We start from the raw sequence: 25,963 nt of genomic DNA, 5'->3' as shown, positions 1-25,963 counted from the left end.
CTAGAGAAATATCAAATTTTAAAACGTGATTAACAAGAGTCTTTTTAGAAATAATTCCCAACTAAGTTCCATTTCAGTGTTAAAAAACAGGACAAACTTTCAAAGATCAAATTTGTAATTCTTCATGGTCCAATCTGCACATACTACCAGTAGTGAAGAAAGCAACATCCACACCACATATTAAGAAGAAATATAAAGAAAATGGGAGCCATGGTGTACAGCCTATGGATCTTTTTTTTTTTTTTTCCAGAAAATACCTAGATCTTCTCATTGATCCTCTTGTACATTCCTCAGTTAAGTCAGGTGTGGGAAAGAATTGTGAATGAAAACAAATGTCAAAGCTTTTGTTTACACTTAGCTCTTTTTTTTTTTTAGCATCCATTTTAACCACAAATATGCCCAATTCTCCCTTTTTTGAATCTTTCAAATATTCTAACTATTCACTGCTGATAGTTAAGACGCTTTAGTTCACCTGTACTTAAACACCTGTCCTGCAATGTCCAGCAATGTATCCAATACGTGCTACATTTCATCGAATTGGAAAAAAATAATTGTGAAACTCAAGATAGTAATCTTTTAATATTTGTTGTTATTATTAGTCCACAATATAATTTAATACCAGTACATACCATTAAAATATAAGCAAAAACAGACAAAAGAAACTGCAACAAAGGAAAATTGAAGCGACAATTACTTGTAACAGTCAAAAACCTGCGTGCCTTGAAAAAGAAACCAAGGAATGTGTCTTTTTTCCCCTTCACTGGAAATTTGAAATATAATTAAATATTTTCCAGCAGATTCTGAAAAAAAAAACAACACTGAGGCTTTGAAGCCGAGTATAAAACAAATGTTTTCAGAAAGTAACATTCCATTTCTCAGAAACCGTGAGAATCTTCTATGTGAAAATAGCTTTTTGTTCAGAAGTGTTGTCTTCTGCACTAGGAATTCAACCATCTACTACATTTTCTTAAGCCTCACTCTCAGACTGTTATCATGCTGCAAAAAGGACTTAAGCGGTAAATATAGAAATGATCTCATCAACAAAGAAAATGCTACAGATAGGCTCCAAACGGAGTGCTCAATTACTTCCATTGAAAAGGCCAAACCTTTAGAGTTAACCAAGCCTTGGAAAAGCTTGCCCAGCTTGGGATGGAACAGGAGCAAGGTGGCTTGAAATTGACCATAAACTTTCAAAACAGTCAGGGACAGCAGAATTATAAGTGAAAGGTTTTGAGAGGAAATAAAAAAGAATTAATATTCTCAATTTCTCCAAACCACATTACACAATGCTTTATAAGGCTTGCATATTTGGGGTTTTGACAATAATTTCACAGTTCTTCAGGGATTTGGCAATAATTTCACAGACCACAGGGCTGTTGTAGGTGGTGCCAGGATGTCTAAACCATCCAATTCCATTATCAAATCGGGTACCATCTGTATCATAATAAAGTGCATCACTTCATTCCTGCCAAATGTTTGTCTAGTCTGTTCCGAAGACCTGCAAATACTGGAAGCACCAGTCTTACTGACCTCTCTAACCCAGTGGTTAACTGCTTCATTTTAATCTAGTTTTCCCAAATTTCAACAGTAATCTGTACCTACACATCCCACAATTCATTGCACCATTCTGAACTGGAAACCACACCAAACTCACTAACAACAGTTTGGCACTTTTTATGCTAAATCTTTCATTTGGGGGTTTCAAACACTTTAAAGAAATAAGCATTATATCCAGCAAACATATGATGGCTTAAGAAAACTACAAGCAAGTTAAAATGTATGGGGAGCAATAAGAATCACTAAGTAAGTTATTGTACTTTTTTCATAGTTCCAAGTACTGCCTAAACGTCTTCATCAGCATCTTTTATTGCAGCGAAAGCTGCTTCACATCTGTGAAGCAATTCTTCTCGCTCAACTAGAGCACGTTCTCGTCTCTCAAGTTCCAGTGCATATTTCTCCTGTGCTGAACGCTCCCTCTATACCAAGGAAAAAAAATGTTGAAACGCCTTCGAAACACATGAAATTACCGATTTATAGTGAACTAGAATTCTTTCCTCTGCAGATATGCTTAGGTTTTGTTTTTAATTATAGTGTTACACAATAGCTGACTAATTAGAAGTATCCTAATGGCCATCTACATTCAATTGGATTTGCGGCAGGACTGCTTGGCCTTCCAAAATGCAGAATTCAACTCTGCATGGCTGTTCAAGTAACAGCATAGACAATTAAAAGTAGGATTTTGTTTCCAGAAGTTTTGGATAATGCTATTATCTGTAAGACAAAAGAGTCCAGTGCCCTAAACACTAGATTGCTGTATTGTTTCTTCAGTTAGTGGAAAGCACCTCTAGGAAAGTGGTGAGAAAAAAGATACGCACAATTCTTTTCATCTTGGATGGTGCAAAAGACAGTCCCAGCAGGAAATCTAGCAGAAGCACAGAAGCTGTTACAGAATAAAACCAATGCAGGTTTGGGAGCTCTTTAGTTAGTGGCCCAAGCCTGCTGGTGGATAAACTATTGGGAGTCACCAGCAGCAGAAAAGTAAAGGCAGAAGGGATGGTCTTCACAGAAGATCAAGTCAAGAGGGCAAGTGCTCTTGAATGCCCAGAGTGAAGAGCATAGTTTCAGGTGCTGTCAGGAAAAGCAGTGCTTGCAGGTGTTTCTCTCCATGCCAACACCGCATCACAAGACACAACTCTTGGAATAATAGCACTGTGTTCAAACTCCCTTCAGCAGAGCAAATATCTGATCTAACCACTACCCATGTCATTACCAAGTCAGTGAACTAATTTAGGGGAAGAGGTGGATGATGACAGTGATATAGTTAGTAATTTCTGAATTCTCTGTCAAAAGTGAGAATCTTTGTAACATTACTGATCATTACAAAATGTCTGAGGCCATTACAGTTCCTACCTGGAGATTCTGACGGGCGACTTGCAGTTCGCTATTACTCTGACTTTTACCTAAATGGGATGGTAAGGTGTTATCTGTGGAGAAAAAGAACACACTTTACATTAAAAATATAGTCTTAAATAAATAAAGACTGCTTATCCAAACCAGCGAAAGTGTATTTTAAGCGTTTACAGCGACCAGCATAAAGCAAGACATATTGAAATGAAAAAGTAATCTCCTAAAGAATTACGGAGAAATGCTCAAAGTTTTGTTCCATGACTTGTTTGAATCAATCTATGCACGGACTGAAACATGAGGTAGCCAAAGTTTCCTTTTTGTTATGGCTTCAGGAAAGTGATTAACTGCTGAATAGACCCGGACCTCTCCTATTTCCCGTTGAGTGAAACACTTCAGAACTGCAATTTAACAAATTGCTACTGAGTAAATTAAGAGGAATTTAGTTGTATACAATGAGAATTGATGTACAATAGTCACAGTTTCTCTGTTAAGAATTTAGTTTAGAATAAAGAGAAGCCAGTCCACCATTTAGGGAACCTGAGCACTTTCATTTCTGATAAAGGCTGCCTCACACTCGACTCTAAAAATACTAATAGATACGCCTCTTGCTCGAATATTTAGTCCTACCTAACCGACTACATTAGCAATGAGCATGAGCACCCATATAGCCCCAATGCAAATTCCTTTTTGTCATTCCTGGTCCTCCCTTGTTCTGTCTTGAAGACCCAAGTGTACATCTTTGGCACAAATGACGATAACACAAACATTACTGCCCATTGTTCCAAACCAGTATTAGTCCGACACTGCCATTATTACAGAGCTGAATTCATTCTTAGATGGTTAGAAACATATTCGGAGCCTGTATTCATAGGTCACATAGGAAGACAGACCTGCCTTCCCATTGACGCTTACCGATGTCCAAACACAAAGAGCTAAACAGGCAGCAGCAAATGAAAACGGATCAGAACAGACTAGAGAACACAGAAAGGATAGAAGTAGGGAAGTATGTGACAGATTCTTAAGAACCAAGCATAACAATACTGCTTCTCAGCAACATGTTACAGCATAAATTGGAACTCCTTACATATTCACTCCTCTTTTGGAGTGATTAGGGCCATACTAGCTGTTCAGTGTTGCTATCTGTCTTCTTACTGCAATACGAAGTATTTCTAGAAGAACCTCTGGTACAGACAGTCATGTTTATGCTGAGTTTCAGAGAGTAACGCCTCTTACCAACATCATATTTATGAAGTTCCGCTAGCGATGGTGCTTTACAATCCAGCAACTGCTCCTATTGAACATGAAGGCAACGCATTAATATTTCATCTTGCATGTGGGCCTTTTCAACAACTACATTAACAGACAACTCTTGCCTCCACCACACAAACTACATTACTTAAACTATTAAAGCTGAAAAGCTTCCAGTTATTACGAAGCTTAATGAAACACTCAAACATTTAAAATAGGGAAAAAAAATCAGAATTTGTCTCTTATGGATGGCATGTTCAGCTTGTGAAACCATTTGGTTCAAAGGCAGCATACCCTGCCACAGAATAGCCTGTCTAAAACAAACATCTTAAGACTAAGTGTCATTGCTGCTGTGTTACACAAAACTAATACCTGTGCAAAAGTCAGACTGTGCGACTGAAGGCTTTTACGCAGCAATCGAGAGTTAGAGCATTCCTTACTTTCTGCTCTATTTAATCCAAATTTAGAAAACAAACAAGCAGCATAGAGGGCAAGGAAGTCTGAGTTCTCAGGCCTGATACCTTCCTGCCAGTCACACAATAAATAGAGAACTGCCTACCTAGTCTTAACTTCTTGGATGTGACTACTAGCATGATTTTCCTGCATTTTTGAAGACTGTCAACCCTGAAACCTTGACAAGTGTACGAAAGCCTGCAGTTGCAGTTTTCTTGAAAGCTAGACCGAAGTGTCAAATGGCAGAGAAATTAACATTTCTTTAAATAGAAGAATAGGAAATCTAGAAAAATAGAATAAATTCTAGAAGAATTACATCTAAAGAATATTAATTCCATTAGATTTAATATTCAAGATTCTAAAATAATTTAGCCAGGAAGTTTTACAGAAGATGACACGGGAAAAGTGCTCCTCCAGTCAGACGCTAGAAGCTTCTGAACGTCACAGAACAGAGGTTGGAAATTGGCATTTACCTTCAACTTGTAAACAGCAGGGCTTCCAGGAAACAACTTAGCAGATTTTTCAACCCAGTATTTTGCTCTTTCATCAGTGACGGCATTATTGCACAGTAACTCCGCTATCTTCAGTACTAGATCTTTCTGCATTGGGTTCAACTCCACAGAACGCTAGTTTTCCCCATGCACGCACACCGGAAAAAAAGGCAGGAAAAAAAAGGTAACTTGATCTTGCAATCCACACAGAATGGGAAAGAAAATTATAACAGTCATTGAAAAGACACAGGTATTCAAATTAGACAGATCTATTAGTAAATACTTTTTGAATGAGTTAAGAAAGACCTCAGTTGCTAAATGCATCACTAGTCTACAGCACCCAGATACATCTGCTGCAACTCAAAAGAGCAAAAATTCAGAAAAGAAAGAATTTCCAAGGGAAAAAACGCAGAAGACAGCTACTCTGCCCCCACCACCAGCTATACGCAGGCAGCTGGACTCTTACGTACCTTTAGTCTAACTCCATATAGACATTTTTGAAGAAATATATAATTAAGTCACACCCTACGACAAGCTGGGATGTATTGGCAGCAAAACTTTTGAGCACATCCTCTCCCTCCCCAAAACCTGAACAAAGGCATTCTGATGGTGAATTTTTCATTGGGCAATCATATAAATAAATGTCAATTATGTTCGCCCTGCCCCATCTCACACCCCCCCAAACAAAACCCCCCAAAAAAGCAATAAATACGAACAACTAGAAAACACCCTAGGTCTAGTCTTCCAGTAGCAACTAGATTACTGCTGTCACCTGAGCCCTTGCTAAGAATCTGTCACTGCTGTCAAATTCCCTAATCCAAAGGGCAATGTAAGATATGGAAAGAATTTAGTAGCAGCTAGCACAAAGACCCAGTCTAGGTCACAAAAGAATCATCTTAAAAAAAAATACTGATGAAGCAAAACACATCAAATGAAGAATCCCCTCTGCAGTACGTCATATACACCTTTGGCAACAGAAAGCATACATATTACACTTTTTCCACAAACATGTTTTCTTCTATGCATTTAAGAAAAGTCCAGAACAGAATGATTTTAAAAGTCCCTTTACAATGGATTAAAGCAGGACATCGGAGGTCGGTGGAGTACTTACCCTGTAACATCCAAAAGCTTCTTCTATGTTGTCCTCAGCTTCATAAATTTGTCCAAGAAATCTGTGTGCTCTCGCATCTCTCTTTTGCACACTGAGGTATGTAAATATATACCTATGGAGCAGGAAAAAAAGGATCAATATTCCTCAATAATACGAGTCCCTCTGTCCTCCCCCGCCCCCCCCCAGTGTCCATGGAAGCGGGGCAGGAATTTAACATGTGATACAGGAAATGCAGTCATGGTTGGTTCCAGATACCTGGTCTGGACCTTAAAGTACAGAACATTATTTTTACATGTACAGACGCTACTTATTTGCCACCAAGTATTGGTATTTATTAAAAAAAAAAAAAAAAAAAAAAAAGAGAAAGAAACTGTAACTGTAATTGCTTCATAATACAATGGAATAAAAGCCATTTCAAACAGCAAGTTTTTCAATATCACGTAACTAATTATCTAAGTTGCTGTTTTATAAAGATTTAAACAGCACTTGATACCCACATCTACTGCTACTGTAAAGCAGCATGATAGTGATCTTGATTTCTCCAGTCTACTTCATATTCACTTAGCTTTTCTAAAGTACTTTAGAGAACAGAATAGCAGAATACAGCAACGCGTATTACCTTTTAGCAAGTTCATATTCCTTTATTTCAAAATACAGCTTAGCGAACTGGAATCCTTTCAACGATTTCTGAATGGAAAACACACAACAAGCACATTTTAGATGTACAACACTTTCAAAGTAATTGCATAGGAAGACCCTTCTGATACTTTTTGAGAGACTGAATTTGATAACTAGTTATCAGCTCCAGTCCGCTCCTCATAACCAAAGTTTTGTTTTTGAAAGATGTGGGATTTGGAAAACAATGTTTTTCCTGTAACTGGCCAAGGCTACAAACGTGAAATTGAGGTTACTGGTGAAGCAAGCAACAAGCCTTAATACTTGTGACATTTCACAACCACTTCTTACTGAAGAGTGTAGAAGAAGTAGAAGAGAGTCTGCTACATTTAAAGTACAGCCTGTTTTTTTCCCCCAATGTAACAATGTTGCAAAAAGAACCCCTAAAATCTGACAGAGTAAACAAAAAAGATGGTACTTAGTCCTGGTCTAGTACATATCACTCACAACTGTTTCAATATAGGTAAAATGTTTTCTTCCCACCTAAGAAATCCCACCTACTCTCAGTTTATATACAAAATGCATCAATACAGTAATTTATTTCTGATGTCATCAGTCTGAGATAGCTTGAACACACTTGTTCTGGGGATGAAAGACGAAAGGTATTTAAGGAGGAATAAAACAAGGAAACGAAAGCGAGAAAAAGCAAAACAGAAAACTGAGCAAGCAAGAGGGCAAGATGGGAGAAGCACGGGCAGGAGGAAATGAGTCAAAGGAAAGAGCTAGAGAACTACAAAGTCACAAGCAAAAACTTCAAGGTAGAAGCTATTTTTAAATATGTATTTAAAATCCGAGCTCCCAACATCGGATCAAAAAGCAGGTTTTGTCTGTGAACTCCAAACTACTGGAGGTAGTTAGGCCCAACGACGCAAAACATGAATCAACGGTCTGCATTCGAAATACACTCAAATTGCTACTCCCCACCCCTCCCCCACCCCCAAGTGATCTATGTAAAACTTTAAGCGAATTTCAATGAAAACAGGCCTCCGCGTTTTCGGTCCATCTTTTCAGGTATCACTGACACGCCAGAGCGGACTCACGCTTGACACCTTGCGGACAGGGATGAAAAGCAACCTCAAAAGAAACGCTTGCAGCCTTGGCAGACCCTTCCCTCCGAAATCAACACAACAAGGAAACCAGTAACTATTCCCTCGGTGGACTGTGCTACACAGTCAGCTGTAAGCATCGCTCGAAAGTCAAAACTAAACGCGTCCGGTGGCCTTGAGCACAAGAAGAGGAGAGGAAATATTTTGTGTCGAGGCCACCGGGGAGTATCAACACTGTGGGAACGTATCTGTGCACCTGGCGGCGATGCACTTGACGCTGTCTAGCCCAAACAGTGCCCAAGTCGAACCCACAAAGTCACAGGACAGCTTTGCTGCTGCTGCTGCTGCTGGGAAAGGCACCAACCAAAGGAACAGCCCCTGCACGCAGTCCCTACCGGATCACGCTTAGCTCGGGCACATTCACGCCGCTTCAAAGCAACTCCGAGCGGCAGGCCGGGATCTTTCAGGATTAGGGCCCGCTGAATCGCATCAGGCGGCTGAGCGTTTCCCAGCTAAAATGGGCACGGGTGGCGTTTGTCACCCCCGGGCCCGCTGGCTGACAGGGAGCGGAGCTGTGCGCCCCCAGCCCCCCTCGCTCGGCGCTGTCGCTTCAGCGAGCGGCCGGCCAGAAACCTCCACGGCGCCGCACGGAAAGGACACTGAAACTTGAAGGCGGCGCGGTGCTTCGTTTGTGAAGGAAAGTACCTCTCCCTCGCTCCGGCCCCGAGGAAAGCCCTGCTATAAAACCCCTCCTGTCCGTGAGGCGCCGCGGGGCAGGGGCAGGGGCAGGGGCAGCCCCAACCCTCCCCTCACGACGCCGGCCACCCCCCTAGCCCCCCACCCCACCCGGGACCCCACCGGGACCCCACCGGGACCCCCTCCGCCTCCCCCCCCGCCGGCCAAGGGAAGCGGCGAGGCCTCGCTCACCTCTCTCCGAGAAGCCGCAGAGGCCTGCACGGAGGCGACACAGCGCTCCACCTCGGCCTTGCTGCGCCTCAACATGGCGACCGCAGCAGCGCCGAGCCCGGCCGGGCTCCGCTCCGCTCCGCTCCGCTCCCGTGCCGCGCCGCGCCGCCGCAGCGGCACAAACAAACAGCTCCAGGCGGGGCACCGGCCGCGCCCTAGGAACGCCGCGCACGCAGCGCGCTACGCACACTGCGCACACTGCGCACACTGCGCACGCCCCCGCTGAATGCGCAGGAGCCGTTGCCACAGTGCGGGGAGGGGAGGGGCGAGGCTGTGACGCATGCGCGGGGCGGCCGCTGGGGCTCCCTGACAGGGCTTTAGGAACTGAGTTTGCAAAGGGTCCCTCAGAAAGTAGCTGGGAGCAGCCCTGAAGACGCGCAGGCTGCAGAGTTTGAGACACGAGCTGTAACTTATTCTTTTGGATTGATTGATTTAATTTTGTAAGCCGTAAGGCGGTTGCCCCGCGGCTTGCTGGAGGTGTGCCCCTCTCGCTTTTCTGCAAGTTCCAGGCACTTTGGTCAAATGGAGGCCACTGGGCTGTCCCCAAATGGTGTGATATCTCTGTGGACAGGCTGCGTTAAAAATTCATCCCCTCCTCAGTCTCTAGCGTCCCACTGACATGCACAAGTTTCCTGCTGGACCTAAGCACTACCCACATCTCCACAACTCCTCCCGCCTTTATAAAAAAAAAAAATAATAATAAAGTATCCACCTTATTTCTGTAAGCAGCAGCCACCTGACACCCTGCCGGAGTTAACCCTCTGTTTTATTATTTGCCCTATTAATGGGGATTTCTTTACACATTGGCTTTAATTCCATAAGAAGAAACAGCATTTTTTTCCCCTCTTCTTTTTAAATGACGAGGATTACAAAGTTTGTCAACACCTGCCAGGCTGAGGATTAAAAGTCTTAGCGCTGGTGCAGAGGAGAACCTGAGAGCTGGCTCGGGAGTCACTGGAGGAAATCTTTGCTTTTCGTGATGTGAAATTGCCTTCATGCAGACCAGGTCAAGCGCCTTGACGCTGGTCAGCATCTCTGTGGAATTGGCACCGTGTTGTCCCCAGTGGTTGCAGCACCAGGAGGGTAGCCCGCCCGGCAGGACAGCAGTTGACCATATTCATTGCTAACCTTACAACCAGACCACACTCAGCTTGGCTCACTACATGTTTTGATACCTTGGTGGGAACTGAGCTCAGGATTTGCCGCTGCTGGAGGCAGGAAGGCTTTAGGCTCAGCTCCTTCCCCCTACAGCTACATCCATTGGGCTTTCTGAAGCGCTCCCTACTGTTATTCTAAGCAGGAGCTTCAAAAGGAATCTCTCTTCCTCGTGCATGATTGATCCCATGCAGTAAGAAGGGGGCAAAGCTGAGGCATCCATTCCGAAATCCCAGGCCCACAGCCTTCTTTGAGAGACCTAGTAGGGGTCACGGTTCAAACAACAATAATAAACTCAGCCTCTTTAAAGAAAGCATGTCCAGCTAGGTGAAATATTTATAATGCTGACAGGCCAGGAAGTCAGCTTCAACACTAGACCGGCAATTGTCCAGGTTAATTGTCTAATTGCTAGCTCCCTCCCTGTTTTGCGCTGCTTTTCATAATGCCCTTGATGACAAACTCCATGGGTATTATTTCAATGATAGTCCACTCTGAAGACAACTCCCGAGGGAGCAGTGTGAATTTGGGCAACCCACCACTGGAGACAGGACTGCAATAATAAGAATACAGAAAAAAAAAACAAACCACCAACACCTGGAGGGTGATTGAACACTGTGACATATTGCCTACAGAGGCTTGTGAGATCTCCCTTGGAGATACTCAAAACTTGGCTGGGTATGACTTTTGCTGTTGGGGCAGCTTTGAAGGTAGACCTGCCTTGAGCAAATGTTTGGACTACCTGGCCTGTAGCAGCCCCATCCTTCTGAAATATTTCTGTGACGGAGCAGGCTTTGAACCCCGGAACCCTTGGATGCTCTTAGTGCTACGTAGTGGGGTCTGAAACACTTACACTCCTGTTAATGACACAGAGACCACCACCTTGGTGCTACTGCACGATAGCGCAGTCTTCATGATCAAGAACGTGGAAACACAGCAAAAACCATGGAGTTCGGGCCACAGGGTTACTGCGGAGCCTGGAGGAGGTGCAAACGAGGCTGCCACGTTCTGGGATATAACCACACAAGGCAGGCCATACCCCTTGGGGTCAGGGGCTGTTTCCACCCACAGTAGGGCTGCGCATACGGTCAGCGGAGCATGAAAAAACTAGAAGAACTGAATTACAATTTAATGGAAGTATTGCTGAGAGTGGTCTCCCGAACCCATGGCACAGTCCGAAATCCCAACGGTGTTATCAGGCTAGTTATATAAACTTTTTTTTGGGGGGGAAGAGGGCTTCTCGTCATGAACACAGTAAGGACTGCATTCAGCTACTGAACTGTTACTGCACTGAATAACTACATACAATAATAACAAATAATAACAATCAAAAAGACCTTACCTAGCACTAAACTATAGGCTTGAGGTGAAAGCCGCATTACATTGAAAACAAGAGAGAAAGATGTGGTAGGAAGGTACGCATTTTAAACTCAGACAAGGTATTTTCTTTAGGAAAACCTCCTGACTGTGCCGATTCAGAAAACAGCCAGAAGAACCAAGTTGTTCATTACGAAGCAAACTGCAGTTTCTGTCTTAAACCTAATAACTAAAGTGCATACATAGGTTAGGTGTGTGTCTCCTTTAAATCAGGATAAGGAAGTATTTACATAGGCACAGGTAGAAGCATAGGGAAGAAAGGCTGCCTTGCTGCTTTTCCATCCATCTCAAACACTCATTGAAGAGAGCTGATACAAGTCTTAATAACATAGCCTTTATTGATGACACTGGAAAGATGTTTTGAAGCAACCAGTTTTCCATAAACAGGAAAGGAAATTTTGCTTGCTATGATGTAATTACATAAAATCTGTGTAAGTCACTAGTATAAAAAGGAAAAAACAAACACGTGTAGTTGGTAACACAGTACCATCAGGAATTCCTGAGCAACTGCATTTTCAATAGAAAAGGGAAAAATAAAACAGGTGTGCATGAACAGAACTCAACGGTATAAAACAATCAGGTGTATGTTATAAGGAATTCTGATGACTTGTGAACTCAGTTCTTGAGGATGACTAAAGAAATAGATCCTAGCAGGATCAAACCACATATATTTACACTCACAGTGTAAAAGTAATGTCGTGGTTTAACCCGGCCGGCAGTTAAACACCACGCAGCCGTTCGCTCACCCTCCCCCCTCCCTCTCTGGGACGGGGGAGAGAAATGGAAAGTGAAGCCCGTGAGTTGAGATAAAGACAGTTTAATAAGACAGGAAAATAATAATAACAAAATAATAATAACAATAATAATACAATGGTGATAATAGGGAAATAATAATAATATGTACAAACAAGTGATGCACAATGCAATTGCTCACCACTCGCTGACCAATGCCCAGCCTCACCCCGAGCAGTCCGGCCCCCTCCCCCCGGCTAGCCACCCCTATATATTGTTTAGCATGACGTCAGATGGTATGGAATACCCCTTTGGCTAGTTTGGGTCACCTGTCCTGGGTCTGTCCCCTCCCAGCTCTTACTGCACCCCCAGCCTGCCCGTTGGCAGGACAGAGCAAAAGGCTGAGATGTCCTTGGCTTAGTATAAGCACTGCTCTGCAACAATTAAAGCATCGGGGTGTTATCAGCACTCTTCTCATCCTAAGCCAAAACACAGCATTCCACCAGCTACTAGGAAGAAAATTAATTCTGTGCTAACTGAAACCAGGACATCTATCCACCCCTTATTCCATACCATTTATGTCATGCTCAGGTTACACTCTTTTCCATACATTCTAATTAGTCACCTATAGTAATCATGGTAGTGATAACATACAGTATAATATACTAATTAACATGGTACAATTCAGTTCATGGGCTATTCTCACCCAGTATTATATCTCCTTGAGGTACACACCGGACCTCTCCGTTCTTTTGCATCACCCACCAAGTGTATCCCGGTCCCTGAGCGAAAACAATTCCACGAATAGGTTTGCCTTTTCCTGAGGCAGGAGTAGCCCAGACTGTTTTACCCAGCATATTTTTTACATGCACTACAGGCACTTTATCCCCATCTACAGTACGTAACAGGTTTGATTGGGCAGGTCCAGCTCGGTTGGTAGATCCCCTAGTATTGACTAACCAGGTGGCCTTTGCCAAATGCGTATCCCAGTTTTTGAACGTCCCAGCGCCCATTGCTTTCAAGGTAGTCTTTAACAGGCCATTGTATCGTTCAACTTTCCCGGAGGCTGGTGCATGATAGGGGATGTGATACACCCATTCAATACCATGTTCTTTGGCCCAAGTGTCTATAAGGTTGTTTCGGAAGTGAGTCCCATTGTCTGACTCTATTCTTTCTGGGGTGCCATGTCGCCATAGGACTTGCTTTTCAAGGCCCAGGATGGTGTTCCGGGCGGTGGCATGAGGCACAGGATATGTTTCCAGCCATCCGGTGGTTGCTTCCACCATTGTTAAGTACGTGGTGCTTGCCATTGCGAGTTTGAGGGAGTGTGATGTAATCAATCTGCCAGGCCTCTCCATATTTATATTTCAGCCACCGTCCTCCATACCAAAGAGGCTTTGACCGTTTGGCTTGCTTGACTGCAGCACATGTTTCACAGTCATGAATAACCTGTGCTATAGCGTCCATGGTCAGGTCCACCCCTTGATCACGAGCCCATCTGTATGTTGCATCTCTACCTTGATGGCCTGAGGTGTCATGGGCCCATCGGGCTATAAATAACTCACCTTTATGCTGCCAATCCAGGTCCACCTGAGCTACTTCAATCTTAGCAGCCTGATCCACCTGCTGGTTGTTTTGATGTTCTTCAGTAGCCCGATTCTTGGGCACATGAGCATCTACGTGGCGTACTTTCACAGCCAGGTTCTCTACCCGAGCAGCAATATCTTGCCACAATGCAGCAGCCCAGATGGGTTTGCCCCTACGCTGCCAGTTGTTTTGCTTCCATTGCTGTAACCATCCCCACAGGGCATTTGCTACCATCCATGAATCAGTGTAGAGATAGAGAACTGGCCATTTTTCTCGTTCAGCAATGTCTAAAGCCAGCTGAATGGCTTTCACTTCTGCAAACTGACTCGATTCACCTTCTCCCTCAGCAGCTTCTGCAACTCGTCGCGTAGGACTCCATACAGCAGCCTTCCATCTCCGATGCTTCCCCACAATACGACAGGACCCATCAGTGAACAGGGCATATTTCTTTTCATTCTCTGGTAACTGGTTGTACAGCGGGGCTTCTTCAGCACGACCCACCTCCTCCTCTGATGATATCCCAAAGTATTTGCCTTCTGGCCAGTCCATGATCACTTCCAATATTCCTGGGCGACTGGGGTTTCCTATTCGAGCCCGCTGAGTAATCAGTGCAACCCACTTGCTCCATGTAGCATCAGTTGCATGATGCGTAGAGGGGACCCTTCCCTTGAACATCCAGCCTAGTACCGGCAATCGGGGTGCTAGGAGGAGCTGCGCTTCAGTACCGACCACCTCCGAAGCAGATCGAACTCCTTCATATGCTGCCAATATCTCCTTTTCAGTTGGAGTATAGCGGGCCTCAGATCCTCTGTATCCCCGACTCCAAAACCCCAGAGGCCGACCTCGAGTTTCCCCAGGTTCTTTCTGCCAGAGGCTCCAGGTGGGGCCATTCTCCCCAGCTGCAGTGTAGAGCACATTCTTTACATCTGGTCCTGTTCGAACTGGCCCAAGGGCTACTGCATGGACTATTTCCTGCTTGATTTGTTCAAAGGCTTGTCGTTGTTCAGGGCCCCATTCAAACTCATTCTTCTTACGGGTTACTTGGTAGAGCGGGTTTACAATCAGACTGTAATTTGGGATGTGCATTCTCCAAAACCCCACAACACCTAGAAAAGTCTGTGTTTCTTTTTTGTTAGTTGGTGGAGACATAGCTGTTATTTTGTTGATCACATCCATTGGGATTTGACGACGTCCATCTTGCCGTTTTATTCCTAAAAACTGGATCTCTCGTGCAGGCCCCTTGACCTTGCTCTGTTTAATGGCAAAACCAGCTTTCAGGAGAATTTGGATTATTTTCTTCCCTTTCTCGAAAACTTCTTCTGCTGTGTCACCCCACACAATAATGTCATCGATGTACTGCAGGTGTTCAGGAGCTTCCCCCTGCTCTAGCGCAGACTGGATCAGCCCATGGCAAATGATAGGGCTGTGTTTCCACCCCTGGGGCAGCCGATTCCAAGTATATTGGACTCCCCTCCAAGTGAAGGCAAATTGTGGCCTGCACTCTGCTGCTAGAGGGATGGAGAAAAATGCATTAGCAATATCAATTGTGGCGTACCACTTGGCTGCCTTCGACTCAAGTTCGTACTGAAGTTCCAGCATGTCCGGCACTGCAGCACTCAGTGGTGGCGTCACTTCGTTCAGGCCACGATAGTCCACTGTTAGTCTCCACTCGCCATTAGACTTTCGCACTGGCCATATGGGACTATTGAAAGGTGAATGGGTCTTGCTGATCACTCCTTGGCTCTCCAATTGACGAATTAGCTTATGGATGGGAATCAGGGAGTCTCGGTTAGTGTGATATTGCCGCCGGTGCACAGTTGTGGTAGCGATTGGCATTTGCTGTTCTTCGACCCTCAGCAACCCCACAACAGAAGGGTCCTCTGAGAGACCAGGCAAGGTAGATAATTGTTTAATGCCCTCTGTCTCTAAGGCAGCTATACCAAAAGCCCACCGGAACCCTTTTGGGTCCTTGCAATATCCTCTTCTAAGATAGTCTATGCCAAGGATACATGGAGCCTCCGGGCCAGTCACAATGCGGTGCTTTTCCCACTCATTCCCAGTCAGACTTACTTCAGCCTCCAATACAGTCAATTGCTGAGATCCCCCTGTCACTCCACAAATATAGATGGGCTCTGGTCCTTTATAGCTCGATGGCATTATAGTACATTGTGCACCGGTGTCTACTAAAGCCTTATACTTCTGTGCGTGTGACGTGCCAGGCCATCGAATCCACACAGTCCAATAAACTCGATTGTCCCTTTCCTCCCCCTGGCTGGAGGCAGGGCCCCCCTAATCCTGGTCAGAATCTTCTTCGTTTCTGTGTTTGAAGGACTGTCTGCTGGAAGTTGGAGCAGCAAACTTTTCAGAGAATCCCTTTTTCCTGATTGTTTTCTTTTGCAACTCACGTACCCGTGCCTCTAGGGTCGCGGTAGAATTTCCATCCCATTTTCTCATGTCCTCTCCATGGTCTCGTAAGTAAAACCACAGGGTGGCACGGGGTGAGTACCCACCATACCGTCTTCCTTGTGTAGATGAACGCCTACCCCTGATAGCTGAGACACTGCTCTGTACAGGTACAGAGGAGAATAATCTCTCTTCAAGTTGGTGAAACTTTTCAGAAAGTGTTTTCTCCCAGGTGTTCTCTTTCGGTCGTTGGACACTGGTTGGTTCAGGTGGGGAGGAAGATAGATTCTCTTCAAGTTGGTGAACCTTTTCAGAAAGTTTCTCCACAGCTGAGACGCAGGCCTGTAAGGAAGAGGAGAGACTTTCTTCGTACTGCCGGAGTTGTTTAGCCACTTCATCCACTGTGGGTTCCTCATCCTCTTTCCAGGCCATTATTGCCAATGAGCTGGCATATGATGATGGTGCACTCCGTACAAACTTCCGCCACATGGGTCGTGTACACTTGACTTCATCTGGGTCTTTGGATGTTTGTCTGAGGTCTGGATCCTCATAAATCACTTCCCGTACGGCTAATTCCCTCAGGTACTGGATTCCCTTCTCCATAGTGGTCCACTTGCCTGGTAGACATAAAAGTTCTTCCTTGAAGGGATACCTTTCCCTCACAGCTGAGAGGAGACGCCTCCAGAGGCTGGTGGATTGTGCTCCATCTGCAATTGCTTTGTCAATGCCGGCGTCTCGAGCAAGGGATCCCAGCCGCTTGGCTTCCCTGCCGTCTAATTCCACACAATTGGCTCCAGAGTCCCAGCACCGGAGCAGCCAGGTGACAAGCTGCTCACCTATACAGCGACCAAAATCTTTTCGCACATCTCGTAGCTCGCGCTCGTTTAGGCTTCGGGTAGTTACTGTTGATTTTTCGACATCCTCATCTTCCTCCTCCTGAATCCTTGATGGCCCAGCATCGTCGTCATCTTCGTCATCTCTATACCTAGTTTTGGCAGAAGCCTCACCTGGATTGGCAGAAGACTCTCTGCGTTCTAAACGACCTGACTCTCTATACCATTTTTTCACCTTCTCTACAGGGGCAGCTTGCACTGCTACTGCTCGTTTCTCTGACTTTGTTACAGGGTCTGCCACAGAGGTTGGAATACCCTCTGCAGGGTCAACTTGCACTGCTACAGCTCGTTTCTCTGACACAGCCACAGGAGCTGGAGCGGCTGCAGGAGCTGGAGCTGGAGCGGCTGCAGGAACTGGGACTGGAGTAGCAGCCGGAGCTGGAACTGGAGCGGGTGCAGGAGCTGGAGCCGGAGCGGGTGCAGGAGCTGGGACTGGAGCAGTTGCAGGAACTGGGACTGGAGCAGCTGCAGAGTCCACCGTAGGGGTCACAGTGGCCGTTGGATCTGTCACAGGGCTTGGAGTGGCCGCAGGGTCTGTCACTAAGTTGATAGCAGTATCAATGGCAGCTCGATAGGCATGAGCCAGGCCCCAGCACGTTACAATGATTTGTGTTACTTTGGAACTGCCAGAATCATGACACCTTTTTTTCAAGCATTCTGCCAGTTTTTGAGGATTTTGCCATTGTTCAGGGGTGAATTTCCAACACACTGGGGGTGCCAACTGCTCTAGATGCCTGCCCATATCCACCCATACTCCCTGCCACCCACAACTATACTGCCTCCGGGCAGATCTCCGGATGAGCTTCCTAAGTAATTGTTTAACTTTAAGCAGAACCTGAAGTGCATTCAGGAGGCAGAACAACAAGACTATGGTGGTCTGAGTATCCCAAGAATATTCAATATCTTGGAGAGCTATTGTGACAAGCTCAGGGGATAAGAGGGTGGTGAAGGAGGAAGGCAAAGTGATCCAGGAGGATACAGGGGTGGTGAAGGAGAAAGGGAGAGTAAGCAAGTAAGGAAAAATATCCTCCCCTTTCCCCTCCACAGATTGACTCCCTAATGGAAAAAAACAATAGGAATAATTGCTAATAGTTTCCAAGATACAGTTTCCAAAGTACAGAGTCGACGATGTTACTGAATACAAATAACAAGTTAGAGTCATGACCACATATTTCATCGTCTCATAAGCCATTGCTACAACACACAGTACCATAATGATCTGAAACCAGGGCCCGGAGAGGATAAACAACACGACAGAGAGCAAATACGGAAAATAATGTACTATAATACTCAATTTGGAAAACAGGCGCAGCAGAGTTGAGATTAAAGCAATCAGCATTATGACAAGTGACTATTATGCAGGTCTAATCCTTACACCAGTTTTAGTTTAACACACTCTGGTCAGATCTGCCGTTATCTCAACCTTTCGGGCCCCACGTTGGGCGCCAAAAAGACTGTCGTGGTTTAACCCGGCCGGCAGTTAAACACCATTCGCTCACCCTCCCCCCTCCCTCTCTGGGACGGGAGAGAGAAATGGAAAGTGAAGCCCGTGAGTTGAGATAAAGACAGTTTAATAAGACAGGAAAATAATAATAACAAAATAATAATAACAATAATAACAATAATAATACAATGGTGATAGTAGGGAAATAATAATAATATGTACAAACAAGTGATGCACAATGCAATTGCTCACCACTCGCTGACCGATGCCCAGCCTCACCCCGAGCAGTCCGGCCCCCTCCCCCCGGCTAGCCACCCCTATATATTGTTTAGCATGACGTCAGATGGTATGGAATACCCCTTTGGCTAGTTTGGGTCACCTGTCCTGGGTCTGTCCCCTCCCAGCTCTTACTGCACCCCCAGCCTGCCCGTTGGCAGGACAGAGCAAAAGGCTGAGATGTCCTTGGCTTAGTATAAGCACTGCTCTGCAACAATTAAAGCATCGGGGTGTTATCAGCACTCTTCTCATCCTAAGCCAAAACACAGCATTCCACCAGCTACTAGGAAGAAAATTAATTCTGTTCTAACCGAAACCAGGACAAGTAAGAAGGGGGCAGAGCTGAGGCATCCATTCCGAAATCCCGAAAAAATTTAGAGCTTTGCTGAGTAAACAGTGTTTCTGTAATGAAAACCTTGTGAATTGTTCAACCAGAGATCAAAACGTAGTCTCCTCCTCTGAGGAAGAATGCAATCATGACTTGCCTTTCAAATAACTTTCTAGCTGCCGGTATCTGTTGAAACCGTGAGGGAAATGTTGGATGCAGTGAGTCAGGAACTCGGAGAGAATGATGAAGAGGGAAGTCTTGCCTTCAGAAACGATCTGTCACCAGCTGTAGTATCAGAAGTGAAACATTCCACTCCGTTGTCTGATAAGTTCTCTGTCTCACCGACTAAGAGCTACAAGGTACATTAGCCAGATATTATTTTAGGGAAGTGTTAGATTTGAATAAAAATTCAAAAGATTAAATGAACTTTTCTTCCACTCCCCAGTTTTCTCCTAAAACTCCCCCTCAGTGGGCAGAAGATCAGAGATCTCTACTCCAAATGATCTGTCAGCAAGTGGAAGCTTTAAAGGTAAACAACTTTGTCGCCACGTTCAATGCAGATCAGCTCATCTTTTTGTTATAGTAAGGACTCAGTGATAAAATAGGTATTTCTGTAAGTAATTTCTGAATTTCTGAAAGTAATATTTGATACAGCCCACTGTATCAAATATTACTTTCCTTAGTGAAGTTCACTCTTTATCTATGTGATGTTTCTGTTTTCTAGGTCATATGCTGCTGAAATTGAGCCACGGCAAGGAAGACTTCCTGACAAAGGTAGTGGAATCTTTGGCAAACAAAAGTGGTTCATCTGCACTGTTTGATCATCTCTTCAAGAGTGGAGTTTCCAGAGAGAGGTCTTTCCTTGGTACAGAGGATATCGGAAATGTCAGTACGCAAGCACCAGCGCTAGCGGAACTTCATAAATATGATGTTGGTAAGAGGTGTTACTCTCTGAAACTCAGCATAAACATGACTGTCTGTACCAGAGGTTCTTCTAGAAATACTTCGTATTGCAGTAAGAAGACAGATAGCAACACTGAACAGCTAGTATGGCCCTAATCACTCCAAAAGAGGAGTGAATATGTAAGGAGTTCCAATTTATGCTGTAACATGTTGCTGAGAAGCAGTATTGTTATGCTTGGTTCTTAAGAATCTGTCACATACTTCCCTACTTCTATCCTTTCTGTGTTCTCTAGTCTGTTCTGATCCATTTTCATTTGCTGCTGCCTGTTTAGCTCTTTGTGTTTGGACATCGGTAAGCGTCAATGGGAAGGCAGGTCTGTCTTCCTATGCGACCTATGAATACAGGCTTATGAGCACACAAAAAAAGTAACTTTAGGAGGAGTTGCAAACTAGTAAAAACTTCTCCTTTTTGGAACTTGACTTGATGATGAAGTCTGGCTTTGAATTTTGGTGTAATAAGGTTAGAGTACTAGTAGTTTTTTACCTGGCTGATAATTTTTAGAAACTTTTAGGCTGTTAAATCTGTTGTGCATACTACCTAACTCTCTTAGGTAATTTTAGACAATAAGGCTTACAGTCCTTTATCTTAAATAACTAAAAGCTTATACTACCACAACCTCTCATAAGCAGTTTATTTATGGTATTTTTTGTTATGTGTTTTAAAACAACGAAAGTCTGTGTGTATTGCATGCAGCCTCTGCAGATCTTCCCTGATAAGGAAATAAGTGCAAAAACATAATTGCCAAAAAAAAGTCTGGCTTTAAGTTAGAAACTGTGTTCAAGTTATTTTAACTTTGCTGAAGACAGAGATTTCACGAGCATTACAGAACTAGAAAAACTGCAGTACTCCGGTTTAATACATTAGTTTAATCTGCTGCCTCGAAATGAAGAGGCTAAAATTTAAAATCCTTATGCATTTCAGTGGAAATGTTATCTCCATAATACACTTAGCTTGTGCACTCCATGAAGTGGATGCTGCTTCTTCAGAAGATATTTATATAATATAAATAGATGCTGAAATCACTTTGTGCTATGTCTTATTTTTAAAATGCTTATTTCCAGCTTAGATGGAGGCAAAAAGATGGGAAGAGACTGCTAGGAAGCTCCTTCAGTGTGATATATATACTAAAACTCTACTTTTCATTTAACGAAATCTGGCTTTGATCAGATACAAGTCTTCCCAACTAGGATGCAGGTATTAACTTCCTACAACTTTGTTTTTGCATAGGTGCCGTTCGAATGCACAATGGTAGTCTCCAGCACCTCGTGTGGCTTTGTTTGCAGTGGATCTTGATGTCAGCATTCCCCCCAGTGCGCAGATGGCTAAAACAAATTTTTCACTTGCCCCAAGAAACATCAAGACTAGAGACAGATGCTCCTGAATCCATTTGCCTGTTAGATCTTGCAGTAAGTAAATTTTCCCAGTTCTTAGATGTACTATGCAGTTTAAGAGTTTTTATTATCTAATACCTTTTATTTGTTTATCTTTTAATTTTACAAAAATAGGTATTTCTGCTTGGAGTGGTATTCACTAGCAACTTAAAATTGCAAGAGAAGTTTAACGCTCTCTACAGTGCACATCAGCCTCAGTTCTTACCGTTGCCAGTGTGCAAACAGCTCTATACTGAAAAGCAAAGAGCCTGGTGGGATGCTGTTCGGACTCAGTGATCCTAGCATGAACTAATGCTTGCTTGCTAGGCCACCACGTAACTCAGTGACAATATCTTCGGTAAACATCTACCTAAAATGAGTGCAAAATGAGTGCACTTGTTGCCTAAAAACCCCGATTTGGGACTCAGTCAGGGGTATGGAGGCAAACCTTCCAAGGACTGTGTGTGCAGAAAGTTCTTTTCTCATCAGCTTGGGTATCATCCAGTTGGTTCTGGGATTTTTGTTTCTGGCTTTAGGAAACACTCCCAGCATATTGTATAGCATAAACAGATCTTGGGTTATTCCAGCAGCCACCTCTTGATTTTTTTTTCAGAGCTTGAACACGATTGTAATTAGTGTAGGTATTGCTCCTTATGCTTTCTTCTACAAATGCCTGTATATGCAGTTACATTATCTTAATTGAAACACTGTCTTAATAGAATGAGATGCAAAAAATGCAACGCAATAATTCCAACTGGAATGTATCATCTCATCGCTGGCCTGGTGAAAGCTATGGAGCAGACTCTAGGTCAGAGAGCTATCAGAGAGCACAAAATCTTCATGAAGCTCCGTTAACAGGTAAGTTGTTGCTGATTTTTTAATTAATTTACTCTTTATTCAACTTCTCAGGACGATGAAGTTACCAGCTCTACCGATTTAGTCCCTGCCATTAAAGAAGTACCAGCTCCATCAGCTGATTTGAAGCGAGATTCCACCACAGGCAACATTCATATAGGGCAGAGTTTACCAGCAGATGATGAGAAACCTGTAAACCTGGCAAATAAAAAAGAAAGTGAATCTTTCGTTTTTAAGAGCTGGGATCTCTCTCTAGAGAAAGGGTAATTGACAAGGTAATCGGGAGACGAGCACAGGCCCTCAGGCTCTGGAGACGACTCCTGGCAGCTGTGAGAGAAAGATATCCCCATAAGGAAGATATTGTATAATCACGTAGGCAAGTGGACCACTATGGATAAAGGTCTCCAGCATCTGCGGGAATTAGCTGTGCGGGAGATGATGTATAGTGATTCGGACAATGCCCAGACACATCAAGACCCCGATGAAGTCCAGTGCACAACATCCATGTGGCATAAATTTGTGCGGAGTGCACCACCAGCACATGCCAGTACCCTGGCAGTAATTAACTGGGATGAGGGGATGGGACCAAGAATGTATGATCTGTCTGTCCTGCCAGCTTCAAAAATATGAAGACAATCTCTCTGCTCCGCTACAGTCCTGTGTCTCAGCTGTGGAGAAACTGTCTAAAGGACTTGACCAGCTCGTGGAACAAGTATATTCCCCCTCATTTAGACAGAGTGATACTTCAGCCACTAAGAATCAGCATTTGCCTGCTCAAGAGAGAGAGTACCCAAGACGTACACCATGTGGCACCTTGTGGTTTTATCTGTGTGACCATGGGGAAGATATGAGGAAATGGGATGGTGTACCTACTTCAACCCTAGCTGCTCGGGTACGTGAACTGAAAGGAAATACAGCAGCAAGAAGAGGGGCTCCTAAGAGAAATGCTGCTCCGGTTTCTATTGGGCAGTACCCCAGAGGCAGTAGAAGAGCTGATGTTATTCTTGACCCTGATGAAGGGACCTCTGCCTCTCATTTGCAAGAATTAAGTGGCAGACACTCCAGCCAGGACTAGAGGGGCCCTGCCTCTGGCCAGGTAGAGGAGAGGGATAACTGGATTTATTGGACTGTGTGGATCCGATGGCCTGGCACATCAGAACCACAAGAATACCAAGCTCTAGTGGACACTGGCGCACAATGTACCTTAATGCCATCAGGCTAGCAAGGGACAGAACTCACCTGTATCTCTGGAGTGACAGGGGGATCCCAACAACTATCTGTACTGGAAGCTGAAGTGAGTCTAACTGGGAATGAGTGGCAAAAGCATCCCATTGTGACTGGCCCAGAGGCTCCATGTATCCTTGGCATAGACTATCTCAAGAGAGGGTACTTCAAGGATCCAAAAGGATACCGGTGGGCTTTTGGCATAGCTGCTTTGAGCACAGAGAAGATTAGGCAGCTGTCTACCTTGCCTGGCCTTTCAGAAGACCCTTCTGTTGTAGGATTGCTGAAGGTTGAAAAACAACAGGTACCAATTGCTACTACAACGGTGCACCGACGGCAATATCGCACCAACCGAGACTCCCTGATTCCCATCCATGAGTTGATTCACCGACTGGAGAGTCAGGGAGTAATCAGCAAGACTCGCTCACCCTTTAATAGTCCTATATGGCCAGTACGAAAGTCTAATGGCGAGTGGAGGCTAACAGTGGACTACCGCGGCCTGAATGAAGTCACGCCACCACTGAGTGCTGCAGTGCTGGACATGCTAGAACTTCAGTACGAACTAGAGTCAAAGGCAGCCAAGTGGTATGCCACAATTGATATTGCTAATGCATTTTTCTCCATCCCTTTGGCAGCAGCATGCAGGCCGCAGTTTGCTTTCACTTGGAGGGGCATCCAATACACCTGGAATCGGCTGCCCCAGGGGTGGAAACACAGCCCTACCATTTGCCATGGACTGATCCAGTCTGCACTGGAGCAAGGGGGAGCCCCTGAGCACCTTCAGTACATTGACGACATCCTCGTGTGGGGCAACACAGCAGAAGAAGTTTTCGAGAAAGGGAAGAAAATAATCCAAATTCTCCTGAAAGCTGGTTTTGCCATTAAACAGAGCAAGGTCAAGGGGCCTGCACAGGAAATCCAGTTCTTGGGGGTAAAATGGCAGGATGGACGTCGCCATATTCCAATGGATGTGATCAATAAAATAACAGCAATGTCTCCGCCAACTAGCAAAAAAGAAACGCAAGCTTTCCTAGGCCTCGTGGGATTCTGGAGAATGCATGTGCCAGGCTATAGTCAGCTTGTGAGTCCTCTGTATCGAGTGACTCGAAAGAGAAACTCTTTCGAGTGGGGCCCTGAGCAACAACAGGCATTTGAAAAAATCAAACAAGAAATAGCTCGTGCAGTAGCCCTTGGGCCTGTCCGTACTGGACCAGCTGTGCAAAATATACTGTACACTGCAGCTGGGGAGCATGGCCTCACCTGGAGCCTTTGGCAGAAAACCCCAGAAGAAACTCGAGGCCGACCTCTGGGCTTCTGGAGTCGGGGCTATCGAGGATCAGAAGCCAATTACACCCCAACTGAAAAAGAAATACTCACAGCATATGAGGGTGTTCGAGCTGCTTCAGAAGTTGTGGGTACAGAGGCACAGCTCCTCTTGGCACCGCGGTTACCTGTGTTCCATTGGATGTTCAAAGAGAAAATTCCCACTACACACCATGCAACTGATGCTACATGGAGTAAGTGGATAGCGCTAATTACACAGCGGGCTCGAATGGGAAAACCCAATCGCCCAGGAATCCTGGAAGAGATTATGGACTGGCCGGAAGGCAGAGATTTCGGAGTACCAACAGAAGAGGTAACCCGTGCTGAAGAGGCACCACCATACAATGAGTTGCCAGAAGACAGAAAGCGGTATGCGTTGTTTACTGACGGATCCTGCCGTGTGATAGGGAGTCATCGGAAATGGAAAGCTGCTGTGTGGAATCCCATACGACGAGTTGTGGAGGCCATGGAAGGGGAAGGTGAGTCGAGTCAGTATGCAGAAGTAAAAGCCATACAACTAGCCCTAGATATCGCCGAAAGAGAAAATTGGCCAGTATTGTATCTTTATACTGAGTCATGGATGGTGGCAAATGCTCTGTGGGGGTGGCTGCAGCAATGGAAAGAGAGCAACTGGCAGCGCAGAGGTAAACCTATCTGGGCTGCTACCCTGTGGCAAGATATTGCTGCCCGGGTAGGAAACCTGGATGTTAAAGTACGTCATGTAGATGCCCACATGCCCAAGAGTCGCGCTACTGTAGAACATCGGAACAACGAAGAAGTGGATCGAGCTTCGAAAATTGAAGTGGCTCAGGTGGACCTAGACTGGGAACGTAAGGGTGAGCTGTTTGTAGCTCGATGGGCCCATGAAACATCAGGACATCTGGGGAGGGATGCCACTTAGAGATGGGCTCGTGATCGAGGGGTGGACTTGACCATTGAAGCTATCACACAGGTTACCCATGAGTGTGAGACCTGTGCTGCAATCAAGAAAGCCATGAAGGTAAAATCTCCCTGGAACAGGGGGAGATGGCTAGGGTTTCAATATGGTGAGGCCTGGCAAATTGGCTATATTGGACCACTTCCAAAAACCCGCCAAGGCAAACGGTACATACTCACCATGGTAGAAGCAACTACTGGG

At 44.8% G+C, this 25,963-nt stretch overlaps 1 protein-coding gene and 1 long non-coding RNA gene across 3 annotated transcripts; one reads left to right on the top strand and one right to left on the bottom strand.

Moving 5' to 3' along the window:
• Positions 1-812: 812 nt before the first annotated feature.
• Positions 813-9,195, bottom strand: LOC140002055 (RANBP2-like and GRIP domain-containing protein 8). Of its 2 annotated transcripts, XM_072035147.1 has the most exons (6): positions 8,859-9,194; positions 6,830-6,897; positions 6,211-6,322; positions 5,082-5,234; positions 4,141-4,198; positions 813-2,984 (listed from the first exon to the last, which is right to left on the bottom strand). In XM_072035147.1, the coding sequence occupies exons 1-6, from the start codon at positions 8,931-8,933 to the stop codon at positions 2,878-2,880; spliced, it is 573 nt and encodes a 190-aa protein (XP_071891248.1). In that variant the 5' UTR covers positions 8,934-9,194; the 3' UTR covers positions 813-2,877. The 2 variants fall into 2 exon arrangements, with proteins under 2 accessions (XP_071891248.1, XP_071891247.1); XM_072035146.1 differs by lacking the exon at positions 813-2,984 and having other exon boundaries at positions 3,088-4,198; positions 8,859-9,195.
• Positions 9,196-19,818: 10,623 nt separating this feature from the next.
• Positions 19,819-21,694, top strand: LOC140001982 (uncharacterized). Its single transcript, XR_011807816.1, has 3 exons — positions 19,819-20,023; positions 21,281-21,459; positions 21,559-21,694. It is a non-coding gene; the product is annotated as an uncharacterized lncRNA (long non-coding RNA).
• Positions 21,695-25,963: the final 4,269 nt, after the last annotated feature.

Source organism: Anas platyrhynchos, chromosome 3 (genome assembly GCF_047663525.1).
Source record: "Anas platyrhynchos isolate ZD024472 breed Pekin duck chromosome 3, IASCAAS_PekinDuck_T2T, whole genome shotgun sequence".
Taxonomy (NCBI): Eukaryota; Metazoa; Chordata; class Aves; order Anseriformes; family Anatidae; genus Anas; species Anas platyrhynchos.
The sequence above is the reverse complement of the archived record's forward strand: the minus strand, read 5'-3'. Positions and strand labels throughout refer to the sequence as shown.

What these genes read in the sequence shown, in the direction of transcription:
- LOC140002055 (XM_072035146.1), bottom strand. Translation starts at nt 8,933, where the DNA reads ATGTTGAGGCGCAGCAAGGCCGAGGTGGAGCGCTGTGTCGCCTCCGTG. An exon ending in CTGCGGCTTCTCGGAGAGAG is followed by an intron (nt 6,898 to 8,858) that starts GTGAGCGAGGCC and finishes TTTTCCATTCAG; the next exon opens with AAATCGTTGAAAGGATTCCA. An exon ending in GAATATGAACTTGCTAAAAG is followed by an intron (nt 6,323 to 6,829) that starts GTAATACGCGTT and finishes CCTGCTCCATAG; the next exon opens with GTATATATTTACATACCTCA.